General features: G+C 38.0%; 2 protein-coding genes across 2 annotated transcripts; both read left to right on the top strand.

Annotated features, from left to right (window-relative positions):
- Positions 1-789: 789 nt before the first annotated feature.
- LOC111322627 (uncharacterized) lies at positions 790-14,902 on the top strand. Its single transcript, XM_022925752.2, has 9 exons — positions 790-1,333; positions 4,044-4,179; positions 9,505-9,725; positions 9,874-10,426; positions 10,928-11,133; positions 11,800-12,083; positions 12,608-12,786; positions 13,339-13,397; positions 13,926-14,902. The coding sequence occupies exons 1-9, from the start codon at positions 912-914 to the stop codon at positions 14,314-14,316; spliced, it is 2,451 nt and encodes an 816-aa protein (XP_022781487.2). The 5' UTR covers positions 790-911; the 3' UTR covers positions 14,317-14,902.
- A 1,302-nt stretch (positions 14,903-16,204) lies between these two features.
- LOC111322669 (uncharacterized) lies at positions 16,205-23,758 on the top strand. Its single transcript, XM_022925807.2, has 2 exons — positions 16,205-19,766; positions 21,055-23,758. Exons 1-2 carry the CDS (start codon positions 16,877-16,879, stop codon positions 21,120-21,122), a joined length of 2,958 nt encoding a protein of 985 aa, XP_022781542.2. The 5' UTR covers positions 16,205-16,876; the 3' UTR covers positions 21,123-23,758.
- Positions 23,759-27,010: the final 3,252 nt, after the last annotated feature.

The following is a 27,010-nucleotide window of genomic DNA, read 5'->3' as shown; positions in this document are numbered from 1 at the left end:
TACGTTTCCCAAGGTGCTGACAAGGAGAATTTGCTTATTTAGTTTGTGATCATTTCCCTTATTCTTGTGATCTTACAGTGTTATTCACGGGTGCTACTGTAAGAAAAAATTAGATGGGTTTATAAAGTCGATTTATCAGGAGGAAGTTTGGCGGGTTTTCAGTTCCTCCTCTTTTTCCTAAAAGAATTTTAAGTACATACTTTGACTCTCTTTTGTAGACTATACCATAAAATAATCCTAGCCAGGTTTAATTTACTATGACCACTTAACTTCAAAGCTAGGTGTTGTATGTGCTAACAAATTGTTTATCACGATCGCTGTGTAGAGGGTCGTGCCCTATACCCCTTTGTAAACTCAGTCACCTAAAAATATTTGGCCTTTTCACGCATAACAAATAATATCCGAAAGTCTTTCGTGTTCATGCAAAATTCGAGACGATCACGATTCACGAATAAAAAAAAATTTAAATCACGATTTACGAGGAAAAAAATCGCTCAATCACGTTTCAAGTAAAAAGTATAGTGGACCCTCCGTTATTAGGTATCGCATGTAAGGGGACTCTACAAGTCTGTGATCTATTTTTATCTCAGTGGAATTTTTCTATTTTTAACTCGTACGAACGTTGCTTTTTTTCTTCGCACGAGTCAAAGAAATCTGCCCCCCCCCCCCCACCCAAAAAAAAAAAAGAAGTTAATGAAGTAAGATTCTGGGATTTAAAGGTCGGACACTTTGATTTACTCTTTCCATCACTGAAAGTCACGTGATGCAAAAGGCCCCCACCACTGCCCGGGATTGAACCCAACCATGCGTTGACTGGAGACGTGAGCGCTTGCACTCCTGCGCCTGATCCTCGTTTTCTTTACGAAGGTCACAAAGAATTGCATCGATTTTGTACTTCAATTTTAATCGCAATGGAGGGGACCGTCTCGATGAAGAAAGATGTCGACAAGGTGGAAATGCTGGGATCTTCTCCCACATCCTCTGAGCTAGAGATGAAGGAGCTCAGCTTTCGTCCTTTTGAGAAGCACACCATTCCTCTCTGGGTTTGGGTGCTTTTGGTGATAGCTTCGTTGCTGTTTTTGGCGGGTTTTATCACTCTTATGGTAGCTGTTACTAAGGAGCCTTCCTGCGAGGGTGGCAAGGGTGATGGTAATAAAGGCAGGACTGGAAGCAACGTCGGCACGCCTTTGGTTTGCAAATTCTCGGCAGAAGCCGAACGAGTGAACCTGTCTGACTTCTTGAAGAGAGTGTATAATGAACACTATAAACAAAACACGCACTACGTCATTTGGCGGTCAGATGTTGTTGATATGCAAGAACATGCTAAGCAAAGGTAATTTAAAAGTCGTAGGTCTGATGTCCACAGAGTCAAGAGCGTTACGGTAATTCGTTTATATAGTTTTAATAAATTATCGTTAACGAAAGTCGCAAATGAACACGCTTTAAAACCCTATTATAAACAGTTCTCTCTCCCCCTATGCGATTTAGGTAAGAATCCTTGGAACATTCAGAAAACTGCAGTTGTTGTAGTGATTTATTACATCAATTTTGAAATCACTGGTGGTCCCGGTAATCTGATTGGGGAAAGAGTTCCATGTAACCCCATACACTAATTATGCATTCCATTTCACTAAGACTAAATAGAAAGGTTTCTTTGCAACACTCTTTGCATAATTAATGTATGGGGTTATATGGAACTCTTGCCGTGATTGGCTCTAATTGGAGTGATTTATTCAGGAATCACACCATTTTTTGCTCTAAATTGCATCATTTTATTCTTGACTGAGTTTTTGACACATGACGTCAAAGTCTTTCTGTTTTGTATACAAAATAAGATATAAAAGCATTTCTGGTTCTGCTTTTTGTCTGAAAAGTGGCTCAGTACTGCATCAGTAAATTATTTGAATTGACCAAGTCCTGTATTTGGCCAAATTTCAAAATGGATGTAATAAAGTGGTAACTGAACCTCGTGTCGTGCAGTTTTGTATAGGTAATCACATGATTTAGAGTGTAATTCGGAATGAATAAGCACAAGTAAATTTTTTTCTAAGGCTAACAAAATTGCATGAGCCCGTAGGGCGAGTGCAATTTGTGGTCTTTGAAAAAATTTACAAGTGCTTATTTTTTCCAAATTGCACGAGAAAATCATGTGATTACGTATTAATAATCTACATGAAAAAATAAGAGGAAGCTTCTCATAACTAGAAAGAAGAAAAGCGCGCGCATCACGCGCAAAAATAATTTATTCAAACCTTGCAAGTGACATTGACCTTGACATTGACATTGGCCAATCATTCTGACCAATCAGAATGTCTGGTTTGTTTGTTGCTTTGCACTGAATATGCAAGTGACATTGACATTGACCAATCATTCTGACCAATCAGAATGTCTGGTTTGTTTCTTTCTTTGCACTGAATTAACTGAAAACTGCATTCATCTTAACCAATCAGAACTGAGAAATGTTTTCATATATATTATTAGCTCTGAAATCATACTTGTGATTTCAAATCGAATTCGCGCTGTGCGCTTGTTCGATTTTGAAATCATGCGTGTTTTCAGCCCTAATAATATACATGAAAAAGTTTCTCAGTTCTGATTGGTTAACGGATGAATGTAGCTTTCAGTTAATTCAGGGCAGAAGAGAGTTAATTCAGTGCAGTAGAGGGTTAATTCAGTGTAGAAGAGGGTTAATTCAGTGCAAAGAAAGAAAAAAACCAGACATTCTGATTGGTCAGAATGATTGGTCAATGTCAAGGTCAATGTCACTTGCAGGGTTTGAATAAATTATTTTTTGCACCTGATGCGCACGTTTTTCTTCTGTGTAGTTATGAGAAGCTACCTCGTATTTTTTCATGTATATTATTAATACATAATCACATGATTTTCTTGTGCAATTTGGAATAAATAAGCACTTGTAGATTTTTTCAAAGACCACAAATTACACTCACCCTAAGGGCTCATGCAATGTTGTTAGTCTTTGAAAAAATGTACTTGTGCTTATTTATTCCAAATTGCACTCGAAATCATGTGATTACCTATTCAAATTGCACTCCACTCAGTTCAATTACCATTATTTATTGCTTGAGGGAGGTGGGGGGGGGGGGGGTAAGCTTGGATGACCCTTGTAGGAATAATTTCTAGAAGATAAAGCTCACATTTCATGAAGGCCTTTGGGTATCATGTTTCTGAAAGTGTCCCAATTAATCTTTACAAGGATTTGGATAATATATAATCGATATTGGCAGAAGATTTCCTCAAAACTTTCCCACACTGTTGCCTTTATAACAGTGATTCAAAATGTGCCAACAAGTATATCAGAAAGCTTGTTTAGGAGTTCTTAATTAGCTTGGCTTGTGTTGTTTTCATTTCTCACACAGGCCATATTTGATCAACACTATGCTCAGATAGGATTTATTCTGGAAACTAAAAACTAAGATGCTATAAAATGAAATAAAAGTGAAATAATAAATCCTTTATTCAATGGTTTGACTTACAATACAAGCAGACAAATTGCTTATTGCTTGTATTAGTACTCACCTCTGTGGGGCTTGGAAAAATACTACATAACTCACAAAATATCCAAGTCTATTATATATTGAACCGTGAGGTGTATGTATTGACAGAATGATGTGATGAAATGAAAGCCTGTTAGTTTGATTGCAGCCAAAAATTAAATGCTAATGAAAAGATTTAAGAAAAGTTGTATACATGTACATATCCAATCAACCAATGCAGCAAAAGGTAATGATTTTCGTCGGGTGGTGGTGACTGTAAAGTCATAATAATCAGCAAATAGGCTAATATATTCAAATGCACTACACATTATACATGTGCATCTATGACCTTTTGGCTCCACAGAATGTTTTTGGCCTGTTCTTGTCTAAGAAGACACTTGTTCTGAACAGTCCAGTACAATCCATCGTGCATCGAATTTCTTGTACCTTGTGACCTATTTAGACAGCCATGAGTGATTCAAGTGTTCAAAACTGTTATGGTGTTCCAACTGTTCTACTGTAGTATATTAATGAGCTGTTATTTTATAGGTTTGCACCTTACAACCCGGATCCAAAATATTTGAAACAAAAGACAGATAAAGCTAAAGAACTGCTTCAAGAAATAAAAAGCATTGAAATTGATGAGGACAAAATGAAACCAAGAGAAGTCAAGGCACTTTCTCAGGTACAATATTTAAAATGGAGTTACAATATTTAGATGAAACCAGACAAGGTCCTTGTGAAAATGCTTCAAAATAGCCTTTTGCAGGTGGAGGAGGTATGTGAAGTGAAAAATATTCAAACTCAGCCTCACCTAGGCATGGTTGCTTAATCATTCCTCATTCTTGGAATGGCACATTAGACCTCAGTATGAATTTACAAACTTAAGAATGTAGTGTTCTATGCTGCTAAGGAACTCGTAGAGAGAATTTGTATAATTTATTTTTAACTCTATACTCCCATGAGTGACCAAAACAGAATTTCTCCTTACAATATCAATACAATATCAAGAAAACATTATGAAAATAAAGTAAAATATCCTATAGGGGTATTGTTGCTGATTCAGTACCAACTTCTCAGAACTAAAATCATAAGAAATGTATCTTGGAAAGTAAGGAGAATTACTAAAGAGATCCTGGGCACAAAAGGGTTTTTTTTTTTTTTTTTTTTTTTAATGTACACACATACATATACAATTTACATTACATTGGCTAATACAAAAAACGTGATACAGCTAAGAAGAAACTACAATACAGTACAATACAGAATAGAGGAATAAAAGAAAAAACAAGTAAAAAAGAATAAAGGACAGAAGAAAAAAATAAGAAAATAAAAAATTACAAAATATCAATCAAAAGGCACCTACAAGTTACTTACAATCTACATTATTACAGTAGAACTTACGTATAGCTATAGATATATCGTTTCGAGTCTTTACTTCCTTTTTAAAGTATTGATTTTTCGAAGGGGAGAAGCAGAATTAGTGAAGAGCACATTTCTCTATTTGCCATTGCATCAACATTTTATTTTGGAATTCTTTTGAAATTGGTTTTTTCTCAAGACACTTACAGCTGTGGACATACTGTTTCAAAAGAATAACAAATAAGTGTAGTCTGCGTCTTGGGTATTCTGATAATTGATGAAAGTCGGGTATTTCATTAAAGGTAATTTGCTCGTTAAAAAGTTCAATTTTGGTCTCGTTTACGTGGTTAAACCACCTTAACGCTTCATAATAAAAAGAGTTTGTCTCGGAGCAATCCAGAAAAGTATGCTCTATTGAATCTAAATTAGGGCAAAAGGTACAAGTTGAATCATCAGTTAATCGAAATTTGTGCAGTTCTTTTTTGGTTACTATAATTCGATGCAATAATCTAAATGAAAACTGTCTTAACTTGTTGTCTTTCACTGATTGATATACAGAAGAAAATTTGTTTTTCCATTCTTTATGAGTATCGGCAAAATTGACTTTCCAGGTTTTGATGCCAGTTGGTTCTACTGTGGGGCTTTTATTAAGTATTTTATAGTAGTGTTTGCAGCGCATGTGTGCCAAATCTATGAGATTGCTTCCAGGAAACAAAGATATCGTAGTAGTGTTCAGTAGCTCATGCAAGGGAGCTTCACATTCCCTGGGTTTTTTCTTCAAGTCAGTTGGAATAGCTGCTATGAGTTGGAAATAGTGGAAATAATTTGTTTTTATGTTGAACTTATTTTGAAATTGTTGGAATGTAAGAAAGTTTCCATCAGCATTTAGGATATCTTGTAGAGAGAGGATGTTCTTCTTAAACCGAGATTTCCAGAAAAGCGTATTTTTATCAATAGTTATTTCCTCGTTATTCCATAGCAGGAATTTGCCATACGTAAATATTTTCGTCTTATCTTTAAACTCTTGAAAATTTTTTAAAAGCTCCCGATAGAAAGTAGGTAAACCATTATTTATGGAGGCGGCATTATAGTTGCATTTAAGAAGGAATTTTAATCCCCCATAAGTATTGAAATAATAATTTGGAATTGCTTTCCACAAGTCGGTGCTGCTGCTTAATAACCGACTTATCCAAGCTAGGCGCTACAATTTTACTACTACAGAAAAGTTTATGAAATCGAGACCTCCTTCCGCAAGAGGTTGGTACATGACCGTTCTTCTTATTTTGTCTTTTTTGTTTTTCCACAAGAATGAAAAGAGCTCTGTTTGAACATTTTTTTATTATTAAAGGTGGAACAGTCTGCATGGATGCTGCATAGACTAACTGAGATACTCCTAACATTTTAGCTAATAATGATCTTCCGTATAGCATCAAATCTCTGGAAAGCCATAGATTTAATTTGGTTTTCATCTGTCGAATCCTGCTAAGAAAGTTCTTTTCGATGTTTTTATTTTGATTGTACGATAGAAACATGCCTAGAACTTTAATAGGGTTCTTTGTGCTTTTAAATTCTAATATATTCGAGTTACTGTGTTTCATTGTACCCAGCCACATTGCTTTAGTCTTTTTCTTATTTAACTTTAAGCCTGAGACGGTGCCGAATACTTCAATTGTTTGGAGATGCGATTTAAGAGAGTCCGTGTTGTTAGTTGTTATGGTTGTATCGTCTGCAAATTGAGAAATTTTTACTTCTTGGTTGTTCGGTAAATATATGCCCTCGCAGTTCCTGTTTTGGCGTATCTTAAGGGCTAACAACTCGACTGCAAGAATAAATAAAGAGGGGCTAAGTGGACAGCTTTGGCGAACTCTTCTTGTTACTTCGAAATAGTTTGTCATAAATCCGCCATTTACACGAAAGGGTTATTTATGGTGGCCTAGCAGTGCCATAAGAAAATATACAAAATATAGATGTTGTAGTTCAATTTCATCCTTGGTTCATATTTTATTTTCCTTTGTTCCCAGTCATGTTAATGTATGATAATGAGTTTGAAACAAAGGGAAATAAAATTTGAACCAAGGATAAAATTGAACTACAACGTAGACATGGTTTCACTTTTTATTTGATTTCTTTTCATTTTAACTTTTTTTCGGTTTTATTTTAAGAAAATTTTATTTCATTTTGGTTTAATATAGATTTAGTTCCATTTTTTCGGCATTGTTTTGAGTTTAAAAACAAAACAAAACTGAAACTAAACTGAGTCCGTGGCCTAGGAGTGCCATAGACCATAATGCAATTGGGGCATGCATCAGCCATACCCACAAGCTCGTTTGCATATAGAAGAAAGTTTTGTGCAGTTTTACAGTAACTATTTTGTCTGGACACCTTGAATTATGTCTAGATGAAAGAACAAAGTGGACTTTGCCAAAATAAGAGAAAATGTTGCAAAAAACGATTACGTAAAGAGGATAATGACACAATGGAATACATGACAGTGCAAAGGCTGTTGTTACATATCCAAGGGAACTACCAAAAGTATTCACGAATTGGTGCTTTGACAAGTGTGCCCCTAATGCTAGAAATGACAATTGAGAACATCAAGAAGGCATGTAAACATCATTTCAATGTTCTTGAGGGCATTAGCTGTGACATTTTAGAAGGACAAAGGGGCCCTTCCTGGAAAGAAACAAGCCAAATCACCAACCTCAAGGTTATTCATGTGCGATTTATTAAAATCGGTGATGATGCAGATAACAGTGAAAAAGATGAAGTAGAAGTGCGCACTGTTAAATCAGAAAGGGTTTCTTCAATGAAGTTATCTAAGCCTGCCTGATGGCCACTAAAATAGCATTATCAGTACCTCTCAGTAAAATGCTATAACTTGGTAAACTCCTCAAGCCATCTGTGGACATACAGACCATACAGATAAAGATACCTAAAGGAAACCACTGAGTTGTGCTCTGTGATTTCAAGAACACTTTGTAGAAGTCCCAGTATTGATATCTCATTTGTAGTATTCCCAATGTTGCTGCCAGCTGACCCTATAGTGTGAAGTATCACTCAACAATGAGGGGCCTGATTAAGGGCCCACTGAGCTTGAACAGAATGCCACAGTTGATTTGTTCTGAATATTTACCAAACCACATTAAGTTTTCTGTGAAATAAGTATCAGTGCTTTTAAGCTGTATAAAAAGCTCACAGCTCGTGTTTTATCAAGGATCAAAACCCTCAATGACTTTTCATCTATTGCATAATTCATGATGGCAATTATGCCTTATATCACTGTCTGACAGTGTCTTATCATACCTTTAGATTCACATAAATACTCAAAATAAAACCTTCCTACAACTTTAGGATCATTATTTGTGGTCCACACTCAAGAAATTAGCCCATCCACTGTAGGTATCCATTCCCCCATAAACACACAATGGAAACATGGACTTCTGGTATCCACATAACTTATCATGGCCATTGCAAGACATAGTATAGTCTATGAAAGTCAAAAAAGTGAACTAAGTGAAAGATTAGAAAATATCCAAACTCTCAAAACACGAGCTTTAGTATTTTTTTGGAAATAACACCCCTTGCCCTTACCTTCCAGGGGGGAAAAATTGAAACTGGGTTTGTTTGATAAAGAATATTTAACGATAATAATAATAATAATAATAATAATAATAATAATAATATGATAGCAACTTAATACTTACACCTGAGACCAATGCATTTTTCCTTTTTGGCCTTTTTAAAACTCCCACCCCACCTCTTGAGTCATGTCCTTCTGGTTCTTGTTGTACCATTATCCCATGGACTACATCACGAGGAACGTTTAACTCATGAATTTCACGAAGTTTTTGCTGCATCCGTCAATAACCCAAGAGTTTTCCAGGACCTTGTAATTCCTCTTGGACAGCCTCACGAATTTTTTCCACGCTGACTTCATAGTCTGTATACTTAATATCAAAATATTGAAGTCTTCTGGCAAAACTTCATAAGCTTCACACATACATGGGATAATGCTGAAAAAAGGGAACTAAATCTATATTGAACCAAAATGATGGAAATAAAATTTTCTTAAAATAAAACTGAAAAAAAGTTGAAATGAAAAGACATCAGATAAAAATCAAATAAAAATAATTCTTTTAAAGTGAAAACACATCTATATTTTGTATATTTTCTTATGGCACTGCTAGGCCACCATAGTTATTAGAAACAGGAAGAATACCTCTCAAACCAGAAATCACTCTCACTTTTAAAATTATTATTTTCATAGCCAAGACAAGGCTGTGCTCTAAGAAAAATTGAAGGGAGCCCAGTGCTCTGAAGCTGTCAAATCCAGGGTACCCGGCATATGCTTTTTTATGAAAAAACTAAGATTCCTGAGTCACCCAAGAGCAAAAGTAAGGCGCCAGGGGCCACTGGGTGCTTCTCGACCACAGCCCTGTTGTAACCATTGTTATTTCTCTGTATTAATGTGCATAGTCAGACTAAGAATGCATATTTTTCAGCAGTTGAATACTAACAGTGCCATTAAAACAAGAATAAATTATGATACTGTATTTGTTTGCCTATCAGCCAAGTTATTTTGGGGGGAGCCCTAAATTGTGTGATGATAATTTTGGTCAGTGGTTCTTAATCATGATTTCCCTTTCAGGTTAAGCATTTTCTCCAGCATACATTTGGTGCTCCATACAGTGAGAATTACTATGCGGGAGACTGGATGCTGGGCCCTGATGTATTCTGTTGGCAGCCAATTTGTGGACTTTACAGCATCATTGGTGCTTATGTTCATTATGTTAGACCCAAATCTTACAAGGATGTGGAGGTAGTTATTAGTACTTTCAAAAGTCACAAGACTCCAATTGATCGTTATAGGTATGTATGCATGTATTAGAAGTGATCTATAGGTGTTTTTTTATCAGTAATAGTAATTTTTTAAATGGGATGTAGGTCCATTATAGGTTGAATCCATACCTGTATTTTTAGTCAGTATTTTTTTTTTATACTTTTGAATTTTTTGTAGGGACAATCTCAAGTTAGGTGTGAAAGCTGGGATGATACGCACAGTTATTGACTGTCAAGCTGGTGTGGATGCTCTGAAGGAGAAATTCCTTCAGCTTTCACTGGCTAATAATGCTGAAGGTATCCTCAGTGAAGACTTTGTGAAGAAGTATATTTTGAACTCGCACTACCTAGCTAAACTGGAGGATGGCGTGGAGCAGAAATGGTCCAGTGCCCACGGTGGCATGAGTGTGAATGATTCACTAAAAGAAGCATTGAAAGAAGGTGTTGGCCAGCCTTTGTTAGATCTGATAAACTACCTTGAGAATGAGCATAAAAAGCACTGTTTACCAAATGATTTTGCAAGTGGTTTGGCCAACTTGCCTGTTGATTATGTGTACACTGATGGTGTTGCCAACAAAAGTCAACCCACGACAAAAATCCTGCCTACTGGAGAGAAGTTGAATGGCAAAGAATCATACAAAATGATTCTTTCATATTTTACAACAACTGACATTTCACCTGAGGAGATTTTTGCTGAAGGAGAGAGACAGTTGGATTTTTTCTACGGTCAGGTAAGTTCACCTGCTCATGCACTCTCCAGAGTGACAAAGACAAAAAGAGAGGAAAAAGAGAAAGATCTCTTATCCAGGCCACTGGATTTGTTAAAGGGTGAAAGTTTCTAAAGAAACTGTGGTGCTGCAAGGTAGCTCCCAAATAAAAGGTTCTGTTTCAAATGTGTTTTAAAAAAGGCTTTACTTTGATCTTATGTCCTGTGTAAAAGCATTTTGATATTGGTCAGCATGGAGATTTTTTTTCTTTTTCATGAAAATGACCTGAAAGGAATTTCTCTGTGCTACATTAGTGCGTTCCTAAACGGAAATATGATGAGAAGATAGAAAATTATCAAATTGGGGACAGTTTTTTATTTATCCTCAAGTTCTCTGAGTTAATATTGTGAGAAATGTGAGGCAGACAGTGCTGAGAATTGATATTCAGATCTTAGAAGTGAAGAGGTTATTCGTGTGATTCAATGCATCCTGTTCCTAGAACGTTACATTTTTTTTGTATTTCAGGTAGTGGATATTGCAAGAAAGTACACAGGGAAATCAAATAAGGCAGAAGCTATTCAGGCATTCCGCAATGTTCTGAACTCCACCAGCATGTGGCATAACAATGGCTCTTTTCCCAAAAACGAATCGGATAAAAACGCTTTCAAGAAATGTACAAGTCCTGAGACAGCTGCTCGGTTCTGTCCAGTGAGGTGGAAGGCTGTTAACAAGTATGAAATCTGAGTTAGAGCAAGTTTCGGTGGAGTGGAGAATTGCCTTGGTTTTGCTTCACTTCGCGCGGTCTGTGACTGGTCTAGAAAACTCGCGCCACTTTTTCTAAACATCACGTGACTTGGGCCATTCGCTGTTTCCCGCTCTGAGAACGTTTGCTGGTTGTTACTTTGAATTCTCATTGGCTGGTCGTGATGTTTTCCCTTCTTCTGATTGACTGTTGTGATTACTATTGTTTTGGTTTTTACGACACAAGTCCCACTCAACAAGTATTATGTACTTATCGACTATGTAGAAGGGCCGAACAAGTGCACTAGGATCGGAAGGCTTTTTCCTGACCAGCTCTTATCTCGTTAACTCGTCCGGCCCTACACATTTCAGCTTTTACTGTGGTTTTCAATGGGGTTGCGCGAGCGGGGCAGGACGGGTCAAACGATAAAATAGCATTGCCACCAGTAGACACCATTTCTTAATCTCAGCCACTTAATATCCCAAATGAGAAACTTCTGAAATGCAGACACTTTCTTATCCTCGTGCTGGGTTTCTTTGCCCACTTAAAAGTTAACAAAAGTATTTTTGTTGTAAGTTTAGCTTTTCTGTCACTTTCTAGTCGTTCACTGAATGGAAATTTAAAACCCTAACCTTGAATTGTTGTCTATTCCCAGGTGGGCGCGGTACTGTCGTCAAGTAATGGGCATGCTATATCCCAAGATCACAAAGGCATTCTACTTTACTGGTCCCAAGAACACAGTTCCAAACTGTCCAGTAGAGATGTTACCACATTACAATCCTTCCAATGGCGCTCAGTTTTTTATGCCGTCTGATGCAGAATGTTCCAAACCCACTTACTTTGGTCTTCCGTTCTTTCTGAAAGACTACGGCCCAATCTTCCAGGAGTGGTCCGTTACCGGTCACGAGGCCAGGCCTGGTCACCATACTCAGGTGCAAGGTAAGGTATCGGCATAGTTCGCTTGTTTTATTCAGCAACTTCGAGTATTGCTACTCCATTTTAATGGGGAGTTCAGGTTCCGCTGAAAGCTCTCTCCCCCGCATCTTTCAGTGCGCAGCCAAGTGCGTGAACCAGAAGGCTACCACTTGTTCGAAAATGGAGGGGGCTTTCCTTGAATAAACAATCCTCACTGTTTTTTTTTTTTGTTTTGTTTTATTTGTTTTTTTTTTTTAGAGTTTTCCTTCTCTTCCCCCAACATGACAATAACAAGGCGAAGATAACACTCTAAGAATATCTTAGCAAACAACTCAGAGCGCGTTACAAAGCGCAAGATTAATTACCAAGTAAGGTTTTTTTTTTATTTTTGGATCTGCTTGGTTTAGATGGTGGTGCAGTATTTCGAAGATCGGAAAACGAAGACCTGGACAACAATATTATCCCGGATGACGTTGATTTCCCACCGGTACATCACTAGGATTCGTTCCAGTTGGAGTATTAACTCATATATTTTGGTTTGCTTTCAGGCCAAATAGAGCACTTTGCTGACCAGTGCGGAGGAATACCAGGCTGGCTGGATAACAACACATACTACACCGCTTTCACTGAGGGCTGGGGATTATACAGTGAAAATCCTGTGCTCTCTGACGACACGGATACATACAAAGACAACCTACTACAAAAGTATGGCATGGTCAAGTGGCAGGTATGTGTGAAACCTGAGTAATTTTAAGGCTCCCATCTACCCATTTATCCTACACATTGAAATAATTTTTTATTTTCAGTCTAGTGCCCACGAAGTATGCATTGCATCACCAACATCTCTAACTGAGGTGGTATTCCTGGGAAGTGCATCTCTGATATGCATCATTTATTGATTATTCTGTGAGCGCGCGGTAGTTTTCAATAAATTACTAACCCTTTCCCTGCCCCCCTAATAGTTGATAAACTGGAATAAAAGCGAAAAAAATAATTGTCTTACTAGAAACTACAACAGAACATCGTGCCAAAACAGTGCAGTGGTGAAGAACCACTGACTTCTGTTTTTCCGAAGTATACTTGCTCAGATATCATGTTCCTAAGCCAATCAAAACTCCGTCTGTTTAATTCCGTGATTCAGTGATGTGGTTTTTAAAAAAAATAGGCCTCAAAGTCCCAGTGGCGGATCCAGACTTTGAACTAAGGGAGGATCCGGTTTTTATATTTGTTGTCTGCTTGTTTCCCTGTTTTTTTCGTTTTTCTTGTTTTTGTTTTGCAGACTTGGCGTGCAGTACGACTCATTGTTGATACTGGACTACATTATCGAGGTCTCAATAGGTAAGTTCATCCTACTGTTGTTTTGTTTCTGCACTGGCCTTAGGAAGGAGAAACTTAACCACAAGTCTATTGCTAAGAACGCGGAAAGGCTCATTATTTGTCAGTGGTTTCCCTCGGAGCTTTGTGCCGGTCGCGGCCGCTCGTCAAACATGGCGGGAAAATCAATCTTGTAAAGAAGTGACACACCAAGTATTGTCGTAGCTCGAAAAATTTGAAGGGAACATGGACCGGATCGAACAAACTTAAAAAACTTTGATGACCACGGGAGAAGAGGAACCGCAATGAAGGAGGTTTTGAGATCTCTTAAGCAACAAGCTTGTAGTTAAGTTGCATTGCTCCCTCCTTAAATGCGTTATTTGAAGTTTGAAGGAATGCAGTTTGAATGAAATATCTCGATTTTTCCCGTTTCTCTCGGAAAGCCCTAAAGTTTTCATGGAGCTTCCCCAAACTCGACTTCAAGATGCTTTGTGTGTAGTTTGCACAAAATCTCTCTTATTTTTCGTAGTAATCAATATTTTTATTCCTTAGAACTGAAGCCCTTGCGATGTTTGAAAAATATGCGTGGGACACTTCAGATTTTGCCGTAAAGGAAGTTACTCGGTACCAGAGCGTGCAAGGCCAAGCAACGGCGTACATGCTGGGGAGACTGGCGCTAATGCAGCTGCGTAACAAGACTAAGGAAGCCTTGGGGAAGAATTTCACTCTTCAGGATTTCCATTACCAGGTGTTAAGCCAAGGGTCCGCTCCGCTGCCCTTCCTACAGTCTTATATTGATAGGTACATCAAGTGCGCGAAAAAGGAACTTGGGGAGGAAGAGTGCAGCTACGTGCTCAAACCGGTCAAACCCGAGAAAACCGCTAAAGCTAAAGTGTCTGCTGAGCAAATGCCCCCCACGATTGAAAGAAGGCACTATGTTTAGCAAGAGCAAACTGTTATAGACAGTTTTTTGGTGTAAGATTTATATTAGATCGTCTATCGATTATATCATTTAATTGTTTGAGATTTGTTTTGTTGATGTTGTTGTTGGTTTTTCATGCTCAGTAGACCACCTAACGCACATTTGTAAATTTCAGGAACTTTTTATTGATGACGCTTTGTGAGGTACTTATTTTCGTGATAACATATCATCTGTTCAGTTTGTAAACAACCGATGGCTTAGTAACGGAATGAAACATCTCTTCTTCGGGGGGGGCGGCTGTTTTCGAAAGACCGTCGTTCAGCGCTAAATCCAGGATTAAAAGTTAATCTGTGTAAATTTCTCTCTTCTAACAGCACATATTAGAGAAAAGGGTTTTAAGCAGTGCCAGCCCAACGTTAAGCAAAAATGAAGAAAGTAGAGAAGAAATGGCAAACCTGTCAGCAAATCAAAATGCTCTGTCCAAGATTCGCACTAGTTCTGGGTTAACTTAATCGTCTTTTGAACATGCCAGCCCTTGAGCAGATTGTCGGTTGTCGTGATCCAGTTGTAAATGATACTATAAAAATTAAACAAACCCTCAAGAGTACCCGCCTGTTCTTTCGTGCTTCTTAAATGTTGTTTGTTTGTTTGTTTTCACGTAATCGCTGGTCCGTCACGCATTATCGTTACTCGGCTAGCGTGGACAAAGAGTCGATACATGCGATGGGAAGCGCGCAGAGTAATGTTCCCCTCCCTTACCCACTGAACTACCTAGTTTTGACTTGTTCTTCGAACGGTTAACTGATTTTCGCTCACATTGTTTGTCGCTGTGATGGCAATTCAGTGATGGAGAGCGCATTCTCATCAATTGATTACCTCTAAAGTCGTTTTCGCGGTTTGAACCCCTGTGAGTACCGGTTTAGATGCCATGAAAATTCCACAAAATGGAGTTACTCTCACATACCACCCATGCAATTACGTTTGTCAGTGTCATTTTTCCTTTTCTTTAACCAAGAACCTTTAACTCTCTTTTCTTTTGAATAAAAATTGAACCTGCGAGCAGGCCCTCAGTATATTAGCGCTGCGGCGCGAGTGTTTCTTTGCCTGCGAGTAAGCGAGCCGGCGAGAAACTTGCAAGGGATCAGGTAACAGTGCCAGACCACTGGCAGATCTCTCGTCGTGTAGCTTTACCTAAGACTTAGCTTTCTCACCGCAGCGAAAGAACACTCGTACTAAAGCGCGATAATCAAGGATTACTCGCAGGCTGTTGAATAACATCTTGATTCTTCATTCTATTATCAGGCTCATTAAATTTGTTTAACAGTAGTGATTACAGTGCCTAAAATGATGGACATTTCTTCCCCCTTTGTGTTATTTTCTTCTAGCCTGAAGATAATATCCGCTCAACCTTTAGCTTTACACTGGGGGTGTTTTCCACCCTACCCGAGGGTGAAATTTAAGCTCTGACCATTTAGAACTGGTAAAAATACGCAAAGCTAGTGAAGTCGCAGAAAAAATATGGTTGGGGACTGGAGATAGATTCAGTAACGGGATGGCTCCAAAGACCTCCCAAACGTCACGGAGGGGTAGAAGATTTTAATTTTTAGTTAAATTCGATTTTGATTTAAAAGCACAATCCATCGGCATTTTGATGCTTTATTGAACGTCGACACACTTTTAATCTAGATTCTTGTAGAACAGGTTAAACTATATGAAAGCTTCAAATTATCAGCAGTCTTTGGACATATACTTAAAAAGGATTTGCTTCACAAAGTTTAGTAGGAAGGACCTATCCGGTGCAACCCGTATTTCTGATGAAAATTTTTCAAAATAGTCCTTTCGGCAGTACAGGGTATAATTTTGTTATTGCATGATATGAATTCTTTCTTAAAATGAGTGCCCAGAGAACGCCCCTCCCCTTTTTAGAGAGGGGAGGAGGGTATTTATCAGTTCGTTTTCCATATTCAGCAAAAAAAAATCGGTGGTCCGCTTGATTGAACCAGAGAAATACATTCCGTGAAGTTTGCCGCAATTTGTTGCTACATTCCAAAGCAAACAGTAAATTCCGTTCAAATATAAGTGATTTTCGACAGCATAACGCCTAATTCCCCTGGATTAAATTTAATCGGATTACATTAGACTGGATCTCCGAAAAGGCGCTAAGTTTATCCTGACTAGACCCCCACTAAGTAAAACATCTCGTTGAGCAGAGTCAGTTTAGACAGAGAGTAATTAATTTGCATATCGGCAATATATGCAAAATCGTGACAAGACAAATCGTTCATCGAACAGGCAATTTTTTACGCGTGACTGGCTCTGTGTTTGTCTCAGTTCGATACACAAGGTTTCTCCACAGTTGTGGTTTTTCCCTCAAATGCCCTTCACACACCATACCCCTGCCAGAATTAGCCAACCTGCATGGGCTAAGTGAAGGAATTTTGATGGACAAGGTATTCTATTACACTACTAGATACTTGCTTTCGTGCGCAGAGTGCACATCAACGTGAGAAATCTTCCATCGCGTTGTAAATGAAAGCTTGCTATTCAGATCATACAAGGAATAATTTCCTCTGTTTAGGAAATGAGGAATCCTACAGGTAGTCATCGCGATACTCCACTCACTGTCAGCTTTCCAGTACCAAAGAAGGCAGCGAACAAACTTCGTAGCTTGGCGATTTCCAAGGATCGCCGTCTGCTAGATCTGGGTGTTTTAGCTGTGCAGATCAATGAAGGAGAAAGCATTGTTCTTGGGATTAAACTGGGGAGGCGAAAGCTGAAGAGAACGGAAGTGGAATCGGACAAAATTATGGGAAATGCCTGTAGAGGACGAGTAACAAAGAGGCATTCGTCGTTGCGTAATTTGGGAACTGTTCACCATATGCCGACATCTTTATCGCTTGCAGACAAACCGGTAACCGCGCAAATCACTTCGTTCTCTCCAACATCTCATAGCGACCAGAGGAAAGCAAGCCTAAGAGCAGGGAAATCTGATGGAGATGCTCTGGCAAATGAATTATTCAGCAGCATGATCTTGGGCTCAAGCGACAAATCTACAAATGGTTCCAATCTTCAGCTATCGGGTTACAAAACTCCCAATGACAGTAGAGGTCTGTCAGCGAATGGAGTACTAAGTTCTTCCAAAAACACAGTATCGCGGCTGAATATATCGCAGAATAATGGTGACTTAGCGAGTGGTAGAGGTTCTTCAAGTTCAGAGTCAAACTTACGGAAGTCGAGTTACGGGACTCGTCGCAGTAGCCGCGAGACACCTCCAAGTCCTGTGGTGCTTTCTGGAAGCAGATTTTTAGCTGATCGGCGTTTATCTTCTCCAAACAGCCAAAGAGCCAACAGTGCGAGTCCTTGCTCAGAATCAAGTAGTACTAGCTCTGATGAGAATCTGGATGAAGAAGTTCATCAGCTGATTTACAACTGCTATATAGATCAAAGCAAATACAGTGCTGCAGACATGTTAAAACAACTAGCAAGAGCACATTCAGGCACTAAAGAAACAACCAAGTCTACCATGGGAAACACTTCTGTTTCCTCGTCTGTGGTAAAAACTGTAACTGTCACTCCAAAATCTAGCTCACATAGTGGTATTTCATTGGGGCAGCCCAGAATCTCAGAGAACAACAAGAGGGCAGCAATCACTGGCAGTTACCGTGAGCATGTGAAGAATATCCGTTGTTATTCACTCACATCTCTCACTACCAGTACAGTAACAGTGAACTCTACTTTGAATGTACCATCTAGTAAAAATGCACAAGCAGATACATCTCAGAGTTGCAGAGCTAGTATCATAACTGACTCTCTAAGTTTTGGGGAAAGAAATTTACCAACAAAACCACCCACTACTCTCTCTACACCATCAAAGCCTTGTTCATCTTCCCAGACACCAAACATTCTCACAAGCTCTTCTGAGACAATGTCAGCCTATTGTGAAGGGCGCAAAGTATTGTGGTCAAGTGCAAATGTTTTTCCAGTCAAAAGATCAACTTTAGGATCTTCCATAGAAACTTCATTTAGTGAAACTGCAACTTCACTTTTGCAAGCATCAAAAGTCAGCTCACCATCCATTTCTGCACAGATTGATGCCACTATACCTTCCCAGACAACTACATCAGTAACCCTTGAGACAAAGAATGGCATCCATATCTCTAACAAAGTTCCTGGAGAGGAACTGGCCAAAGAGAGCAAAGTGGTGCCTAGTGATTTGAAAACAGTAATAGTGAAAACTCCAGCCTTGGCACTTGACTCACAAGAATCAGTTACGGATAGTCCACAAGTTGCAGAGCCCCCAACAACACTGCCTGTCACAAATGTTCAAACAACAGTGAGCCAAGGAACCAAATACGTGCAAAACCTGACTCTTGCAAGGTCAACCTTGCCAGCTGCTAATGTTGTTATTGCTGGAACAAACACTCAAACAACTTGGTCCAATCAGCAAGTTTCTCCAACATATATTTTGGGTGCCCAAACACAGTATGGTATCTACCCAGCAATGTACAACACAGATGTTAACAACAATCAACTGACACAGCAGGCAGTACCAGCAGGATACCCTTTGAATTATGTGTATCCCATCGGATTTGTTTACCCCTATCTGTCAGTAGCACAACCCAGTAGTGCAAAAAATCCTAATGGCGAGAAAGTCAAACAGGAGAAAGGAGACACAGATGTGGAGAAATCAGATACATCTGTTTTAGATGGAGCTGCAATGATACCAAGGAATGAATCTTCAACGGCAGTTCATCAAGGAAGCAGTTTGAACTCAGCTGATTTGGTTTCAACCAACAGTAACACAGCTCCCATGCAGACGCAGTTTATCGACCTTGCAAGCTCCATGAGATACTGGCAACAACTCAATTTGCTGTACAGAAATAGACTGCAAGCACTGACTCCTGGCAGCCCCTCAAATGTTGCTACACTGCCCTCCAGTGAAGGAAATACAACCTCTGCAGCTGTGATATCAACTTCTGATTCAAATTCAGTTGTTTTTGGAACAGCAGCACAGTCTAGTTTGCAGGAGTCTGCATTTTCTAAGTCAGAACTGTCACATTCAAACATCTCCAGGGGTTCTTACTCTGAAATCTTGAAGAGTGTAAGACCCAAAGAGGGATCAGGATTAGAACAAAGTGAATTAAAGGACTCAACCAATGACAGACCTTCAGTTATTGTGGCAGCTTCATGTAAGGACAGTACCATTAAGATGGAAAACAATTGTAATAAGACACAGTTTGAAGGCCAAAAGCTTAAAGAAATGAATGAAACATTTTCTCCCAAATTCCACTCTGGAAAGCTGCAGCACTTTTCTGAGGAAGATCTGGCAGAAAGAAGGAGTCGTGTTTCAACTCCAACTCTTAGCTTTGTCCATGATAGCTCCATAGCATATGTGAACATTGGGAACAGTAGTGGTAATGGGCACAGCCAGGCAAGCTACAGTGGGAATCATGTGGGTACCAGAAGAACATGTAAGTGGAACTTTTTAACTCCCAGGACCTCATAAGTAATTCTCCCTTTTGCAGTACCGCTCTGATATATGTTAACCAAAAAATGCACATAAAATGCACCTATAATTGCATGCAAGTGTGGGTAATTAAACATATGTGTGTCCAAATTTTGAATTTGCATGCATAAGCTTGACCCATGTGCCTCATTATTATGTATGAGCCGGGCCTTCTGTTTTTCCATTGTTGACAAGTAATTGTTCTTGATGTGAATACTGTATATGACTACAAGAACATAGCACCTTACAGCTGATTTATTTTTGTAAGAATTCTCAGTTCCTGGTTGCTGATTTACTGGGAGATGTAACTTGCCAATCACTACTAGGAGTTTAAGACTGAAAGAAGTAGTATGGTGTTGTTAGAGTGCAACTCAATGTTTCAGTGTTATGCAATGAAAACCAAGTTAATCACAGTGAGAGGTTTTTTTGTCACAAATAGCTGATTTGATGACTAAATAGCCTTCTATCCTTTATACACTAACGCCAGTATGGATATTCTCTGTGCTACTGTGAAAATATGAATATCATGTACTTGAACTGTAGATTGATACATAAAGATCAGAGTGATTATTGTAGCTGTGAACAATAACAGTAGTGAATAATAAAGCCTGAAAAAAAAAAAAAAGAAAAAGAGGCTTGTACAAGATTTGAACCCATGACCTTTGCAATACCATTGCCTTACTCTCCGCACTCCACGCATATTTCCTAAGGTGCTGACAAGGAGAATTTGTTCAACTATCAAGAGCTTCTTTAGTTGATGATCATTTTCTTTACTCTCAAGACCTTTAATGTTTGTTTCAGTGAGCTTGAGAGGTTGTTGATACCTAAAGGAGAAATTCTAAGCATGTTTTTGGCTGGGAACTGGAGCAAATTAAATGTAGAGCTGAACATAGCAAGCTCTAATTTTCTACACATTCTAATAACTAAAGCATTTTTAAACATTTTTAAAGTCTAACGCACGGCATTCACGGAAAACAGCTTTAGTGTTATAGTATGTAGTTTTAATTTTAAATATCTTAGCGTATGTGATATGTATTTTTATAGGCTGATGAATTGATCGTGTCTAAATAAAGATTACAAAAAGCCATAACTACTTCAGTGTGAAAATAAAGTAATAAAGTGGGAATATATTTTCAATTTTGTGGGGAATTGATTTCATTTAATGTTAAATGTGTCCTTGTACTAAAGTGAGATGCAACACAAATGAAGATCAGTCCATTTCACTAATTTTTTCTTTTATTATTTTAAAACAGCTTTGGGAGCTCATGAGGATTCTGTCATTCGTCCCGCAAAGAGGAAAAAAGCCAAGAGGTCATTATAATATCTCTGTTTTAACATATAGATATATTTTTCATACCCTAAAACTTATCAAAACCTCAAATATACTCACAAAATCAGTTTTATAGGCAGTGTTATAGGTTTAGAGGAATTATGGAAAGAGGGCTTTTGGTTATACTTTATATCTGAGCTCAAGAATTTGAGATCACAAGAATTTTGGCTGGATATCTTTGTATCTAAGCTTGAGGAAGTCTTTTGTGTTGAACATGTACATGAGAAAACACTGTTTTTTTGTTAGATATAAGTTCACACATCAACGAGGCGGACAATCAGACATGGTTTGATGCTACTCTGGTTTAAAGATTTAATGAAAGTAACCAAAATTACAATTCATTGACCCACCATTGTGTAGTGCCTCCATCAGGGGTGATCTGATCATTGCAACAAGAGGCCCTTCTACATGCTCACTAGTTAGTGGCCATTTTTTCTGACGAGGTGTAAAATAATAGGCATCAGGTAGTAAGCTGCCATCCTCACGATTTAAAGGAGGGCAGGCAGAGTTGATATGCTGCCCATGCTCCTTTAAATGGTGATTATGGCAGCTTACTATCTGATGCCTACTTACACCTCGTCAGAAAAAAATGACATTTACTTAGTGATCATATAAAAGGGCCTCTTGTCAGTTGCAACGATCAGATCACCCCTAATGAAGGCACTAGACAGGAGTGTTGTAATGTTGGGTCAATGAATTATAATTTCGGTTACATTCAATAAATCTTTAAACCAGAGTAGCATCAAACCATGTTTGACTGTTTTTCGTTATTTACTTGCTGTTTGGTTGAAATATGTTGATGTTGGTTTTTAGTTGTAAGTGAATGATGGTCAATTGTTTCTGGCAATTTTTGTAATTTCTCAGGGAATGTATAATTATTAGTTTTCTTTATTTCTCTGGAAGTTGCATTTTCATTGTGATGTATATCTTTCTAGCAGAGTAACAGGTAAGATATCAGGAGTAAAAAGAAATACAACAAGGACAAAGATTTTCACAAAATTCTCCAGATCATTACTTCTATAACTGCTTACTCAGAGTATCCCAGCCTTAAAGATCATATTTTCTGAAATCTTCCACTGCTGTAAAAATCCTAAATTATTTAGCTAATAGTATGCATAAAAAAACTATGCTTGTCTGATCAGCTGAAAACTAGTGCAAAGTAGTAATTGTGTTGTAAAGTTGTTGAATTTTCTTGTCTAATTTTCAAAGGAAAAAATGGCAGTCAGTTAGGAGAATACCTCATTATATCTTGCAAGTTAAAGGGTAGTCTCCCTCGCAGCCATTTTTTTGGATGTCACGCAACGCTCCCTCAAAAGAACAGTGCGATGCGTGACATCCAAAAAAACGGCTGCGAGGGAGACTAGTGAAAGGGTTGAGTCTGTTCTTCCTCTCCATGGTGTCGGGAAGTGTAGCCAAAACAACTGCCATTCTCTAAAGCCCTAAAAGAAGTTTCAAGATTTATTTTATCTCTGCAAATCAATATATTTAAATAAGTAGTTAAGTTTGTGAATAGGCCATTTTACAGTTGTGTACTTAGTTGCCAAGCCTTTGATTTGGAGTGAGGTTGAAGGTGACCTTGTCTTGATAGAGACCTGTATCTAGTTAGCATGATAACAAAGGGATTTACATTTGAAACGCAGCAAGGTATTATCATAACAAGGTCAACCTCAGCCTCACTCCCATTCAAAGGCTTGGCAACCAAGCACACAACTGTAAAATGGACTATTCTACTAAATGCAATTTACTTCAAGAGAAGAAAAAAATGCTTTGTCAAAAAGTGAACTTAGTATAGGGTATTTGTTTTCTACTGTAATGTAAGCATAATGCAATAATTCTGTTTTATTTTCTATTTTTTATGAATCTTTTGATCTTTTTCTGATAGGAATCACTATAAATATTGATAAATTGATATGAATATTTTTGTAATATATTGTAGAGAATATTTGGTTAAAGTATCTTTTTGTCATTGCAATTTGAATTGCATGTTTGCATGGACTCTGCTCTATATGCATGTTGAAGAATTTTGACATCACTAAATAATATGTTTAAATTGATAATGACTTCTTCTGTTACTCCAAAAGTGTAATAGTGTTTACAACATTGTCTCATTATAAAGGTAGTTTCTGTTGATAAATATTTTCTAAAGGACAAAGCATGATTTTGCGCTGTTGCAAAGTTTCTATAATTGATCATTTTGCATAAAGAAAATTGCATCATTACAATACTATTTTATTATGATTACTCCCAAAGAATAAATGAAAATATTATATTTTCTTTGAAAGAATTATTTTAAAAATACTGTAAGTCACAGTTACGGTGTAGAAAGCATTGATTTGTTGATATTCACTGTTAGGAGTAAAGTTGACTTTGGTATATAGATTCAAAAGTTACTATGGACAAGTTATTGTTGAATTTAGTTATCCCATTCTTAATAAATGGTGAAAATATCAAACTATGATGGAAGCATTATGTGTGTATGTGAGGGCTTGATGATTTGTTGTGAGGCGAAATTCTTTTTACATTACTTGTCTAAAAATTCCAATAATTATCATCAATTATATTGTCTTAATTGTTAGAGTAATTTTTTTAATAAAAATTTCTCCTCTCATGTGAGGCATCTACTCCTATTTTTGAGAGGAGTTTTTTTTTTAACAAATTAGCTGAGATATGGAGCAATTTAGTTACTATCTTGAATGACTTGGTGGTCGAAAAGGGAGCTTGATGACTTTATCAAACGCTCTATCTTCAGTGTGGGAGTGCTTACCCTTTGATCTCTAAGAGTGACTAGCATCTAATTTCTCCTGACCCCCTCCCCCCATGTTCCTCAACTCTTTGATCCCTAAGAGTGACTAGCATCTAATTTCTCCTGACCCCCTTCCCCCATGTTCCTCAACTCTTTGATCCCTAAGAGTGATTAGCATCTAATTTCTCCTGATAGAGGAAATTAGTATAATTTCAGAGCTGAGCAAAGAGTTTCCAGCAATCTGATTGGTCGAGCGGTTCCTTATATGACGCTATATTAACCGCTCCACGCGGTTTATATAAAATGTTAAAATGTTAATAAATGTTACTAAAATGTTATGATTTTAGAAATTTCTCTGTTGTTCAGCTCTGAAATTATACTAAAACAATTATTCGCCTCAGGTTCGGTGAATATTGTCGAATAATCCCCTCGACTTCGTCTCGGGGATTATTCGACGATATTCACCTCGCTTTCGGCGAATAATTGTTAAATGTATTAACTGAGGCTACATAAAGATTTCTGTTACATGATTGCCTCGTTGAGTAGGAATGAACAGAAGATGTAAATTTGAAATATTTGCTGAAACAAGGGGGTAACAGTCTATATGACCACTGATAAACAAAAGAGAGGATCTGTAATTCAATAACATCATTGAACTTAAGAAGATTGATGGAGGCTCGGAATGGGATTTTGGTTCAGAGAAAGATATTATTCTGATTTCTTTTTTTTGGATAATAAATAATTGTGTTAGAAATGAGGGAAAGGTTAAACCCCTTGCTCTTGGATTTCCGAGTGGACGAAAACAAGATACCCGCCCCTGTAGTTTGCCAACGCACTGGAATATTTCAAAATGACAGAAACGGAATGGTCTAATTTAAATCAAACTAACTGTGATTTTCACTTCAGCAGTCGACAAAAGTGTAAATACCACCACTTTCATGGAAGAATATATACCTCTTAGAAATGAGTGTAAAACAAGCGTGGAATTTACATTTAGCCTCATACAAATTTGTTTCACGAATGGTGCTCTAACAAATGCGAGTTTTGTAAATAGTAAATCACACAAAAGGCTAGTCACCTCAGATTTCTCCATACAAAGAAAAGCATCGAATATACGAAGTGTAATGCTGTGGAATTTCGTGGTTTCTGGCATACACAATTACTTGTAATGCACGCTGAAATGATCTTAAAGAGACGCCGAATTTGTGGGGGGAGGACGGCGAATGGACCGCGCCCCTTTTTCTCTGTATCTAATTCTTTTTTCTGCAACCAACTGCCTATCGAGTAGTATAATGCGATCAGATTTATATCATATTTGTTTTAAGGTCCTGTGAAAACCGTTTGAATCTTAGTTTTTGCATGACGAGAGAATGTACGAACATAAGGTAGACAGATGATTGAAATTGGGGATACCCAAAACACAGGATTAAACTCAACAAAATCTCGTAAGGGCTCAGATCCTGCTTGGCTAATTTATACACAGAAGAGGTTGAATTTAAGCAAGCAAGCATGGTTCTACTTGAAACATACATGTGAAATTTAGACGTGGCTGCATCGGTTGCATGGTGTACAATGATTCGGAAAAAAAAAGTATGAGCAGTAGTAAGTAGATTGCAAGGAGTGCCCTTTCTTTGCCCTCATTATGATTAAGAACCCTAACGAATGGGCACTTATCTGAAACCACCTTTTCGTTGGTGCACGAGCAGAGATCTCCTCTAAGCACCCTGACAGTAGGGCGCAGGCAGCCCAGACACCGTTCCCATACGCAGAAATGTTTCTGAACTCCCGCTCTTTTTTCCAAAATTAAATGCCTACGCTCTTCGAACGATTTTGGATGTGACCCTAAAGAAAACGGTCAAGATTGTTTCTTTTTTAAAAACAGTAAATTATTGCCTCGTTAGGCATATTTTCTTTATTCGAACTATGATGTCCCATGGAATGTAGGAGCGCCTAGTTTGAATGGGGCCTTGGATAGGGGGAGCAGGTGATTACAACGCGGCGCAAGTGAGCATCAACTCGCTCGGCAAACCCTCGAAACGGCTGTTTATCAGTACCTCAAGCCAGTTGAAAGCTAGCAGTCGAGTTTTTTACCGTGAAAATATGATGCACTTTTAAAAAATTCATCGTCGATGTGGCTGGTTATAAATAATTTGGAAATGAGGAAGGAAAAACAAGAACTGTTGGAGACTTCTGGATTAAGGTAAAATAGAGTAAAGTGGTTCGTACATCAGATTACAACAATACCGCGTGCGATTTTTCGGACGGGTTGTTAGATGACTCGTCAAAAAGCTGCAAGACTAAATGAGCCGTGGAATAGCCAAAACACAGATTCTTTGCATGACAATTCAATTGCAACATGCAAACATTAATACCAATCAAGACACACACACGGTTGTTATTGAACATGAGGGACCTACAGGGGTGAGGTCTAGAGTAAGCTATTGTGCGACTGACAAATGGGATCCACGTTCCCCTAACCTATTGAACCCCGCCATTCTTCTTTTCAATTTCATGACCCATTAGACTGAGAGGTAGCCTGAATAGCGCTTGCCAGGGGTGGATCAAAAAGGTTTAAAAGCAAGGAGTTGGAAAATTTGGGGAAAGAGCTCCAGATTGTTTCACACCTACAACATATCACAACGTACGTGGACTGGTGGATTGAAAAGTACCACTTTAATCAGGACAATAAAGCAAATAATCTCCTGATTAGGGGTATTCTTTTATGTAAGAATTGCATTTTTGCGGTCCTTTCAAAGTTAATGCGTGAAAAGATGGTGATTTTATTTCATTTATGTATACTTGCTTTTAAGGATCTCAGATCAGTGTTATCATTTTTCACCCCTACTTGGTAGAGGGTGGCAAAGGGTTTATACGTGACGCGTGTTAAGGCCAAAATTAATATGTGGCGCGTGAATTTTACAGAGAGACGAACGTGATTCGTGAATTTATGAACCAGCGTGAGGCTTGAGTGGCCCCTTGAAATAAACGTGACACGTAAATTTTTCTTTCAGTTCGTGAAAACCTCAAGATTTCCCTTAAACCCTATACAAAAGAAGAGATGTTTGAATTTTTCTTTTTATAAACGTTAAGGATGCGAATTTTTTGAAAATCTGTTCGTGAAACGGGATCAGGACTA

The sequence above is a fragment of the Stylophora pistillata genome, chromosome 13, assembly GCF_964205215.1.
Source record: "Stylophora pistillata chromosome 13, jaStyPist1.2, whole genome shotgun sequence".
In the NCBI taxonomy this organism is placed as follows: domain Eukaryota; kingdom Metazoa; phylum Cnidaria; class Anthozoa; order Scleractinia; family Pocilloporidae; genus Stylophora; species Stylophora pistillata.
Note: the sequence above shows the minus strand (reverse complement) of the source record. Positions and strands in the feature narration are given on the sequence as shown.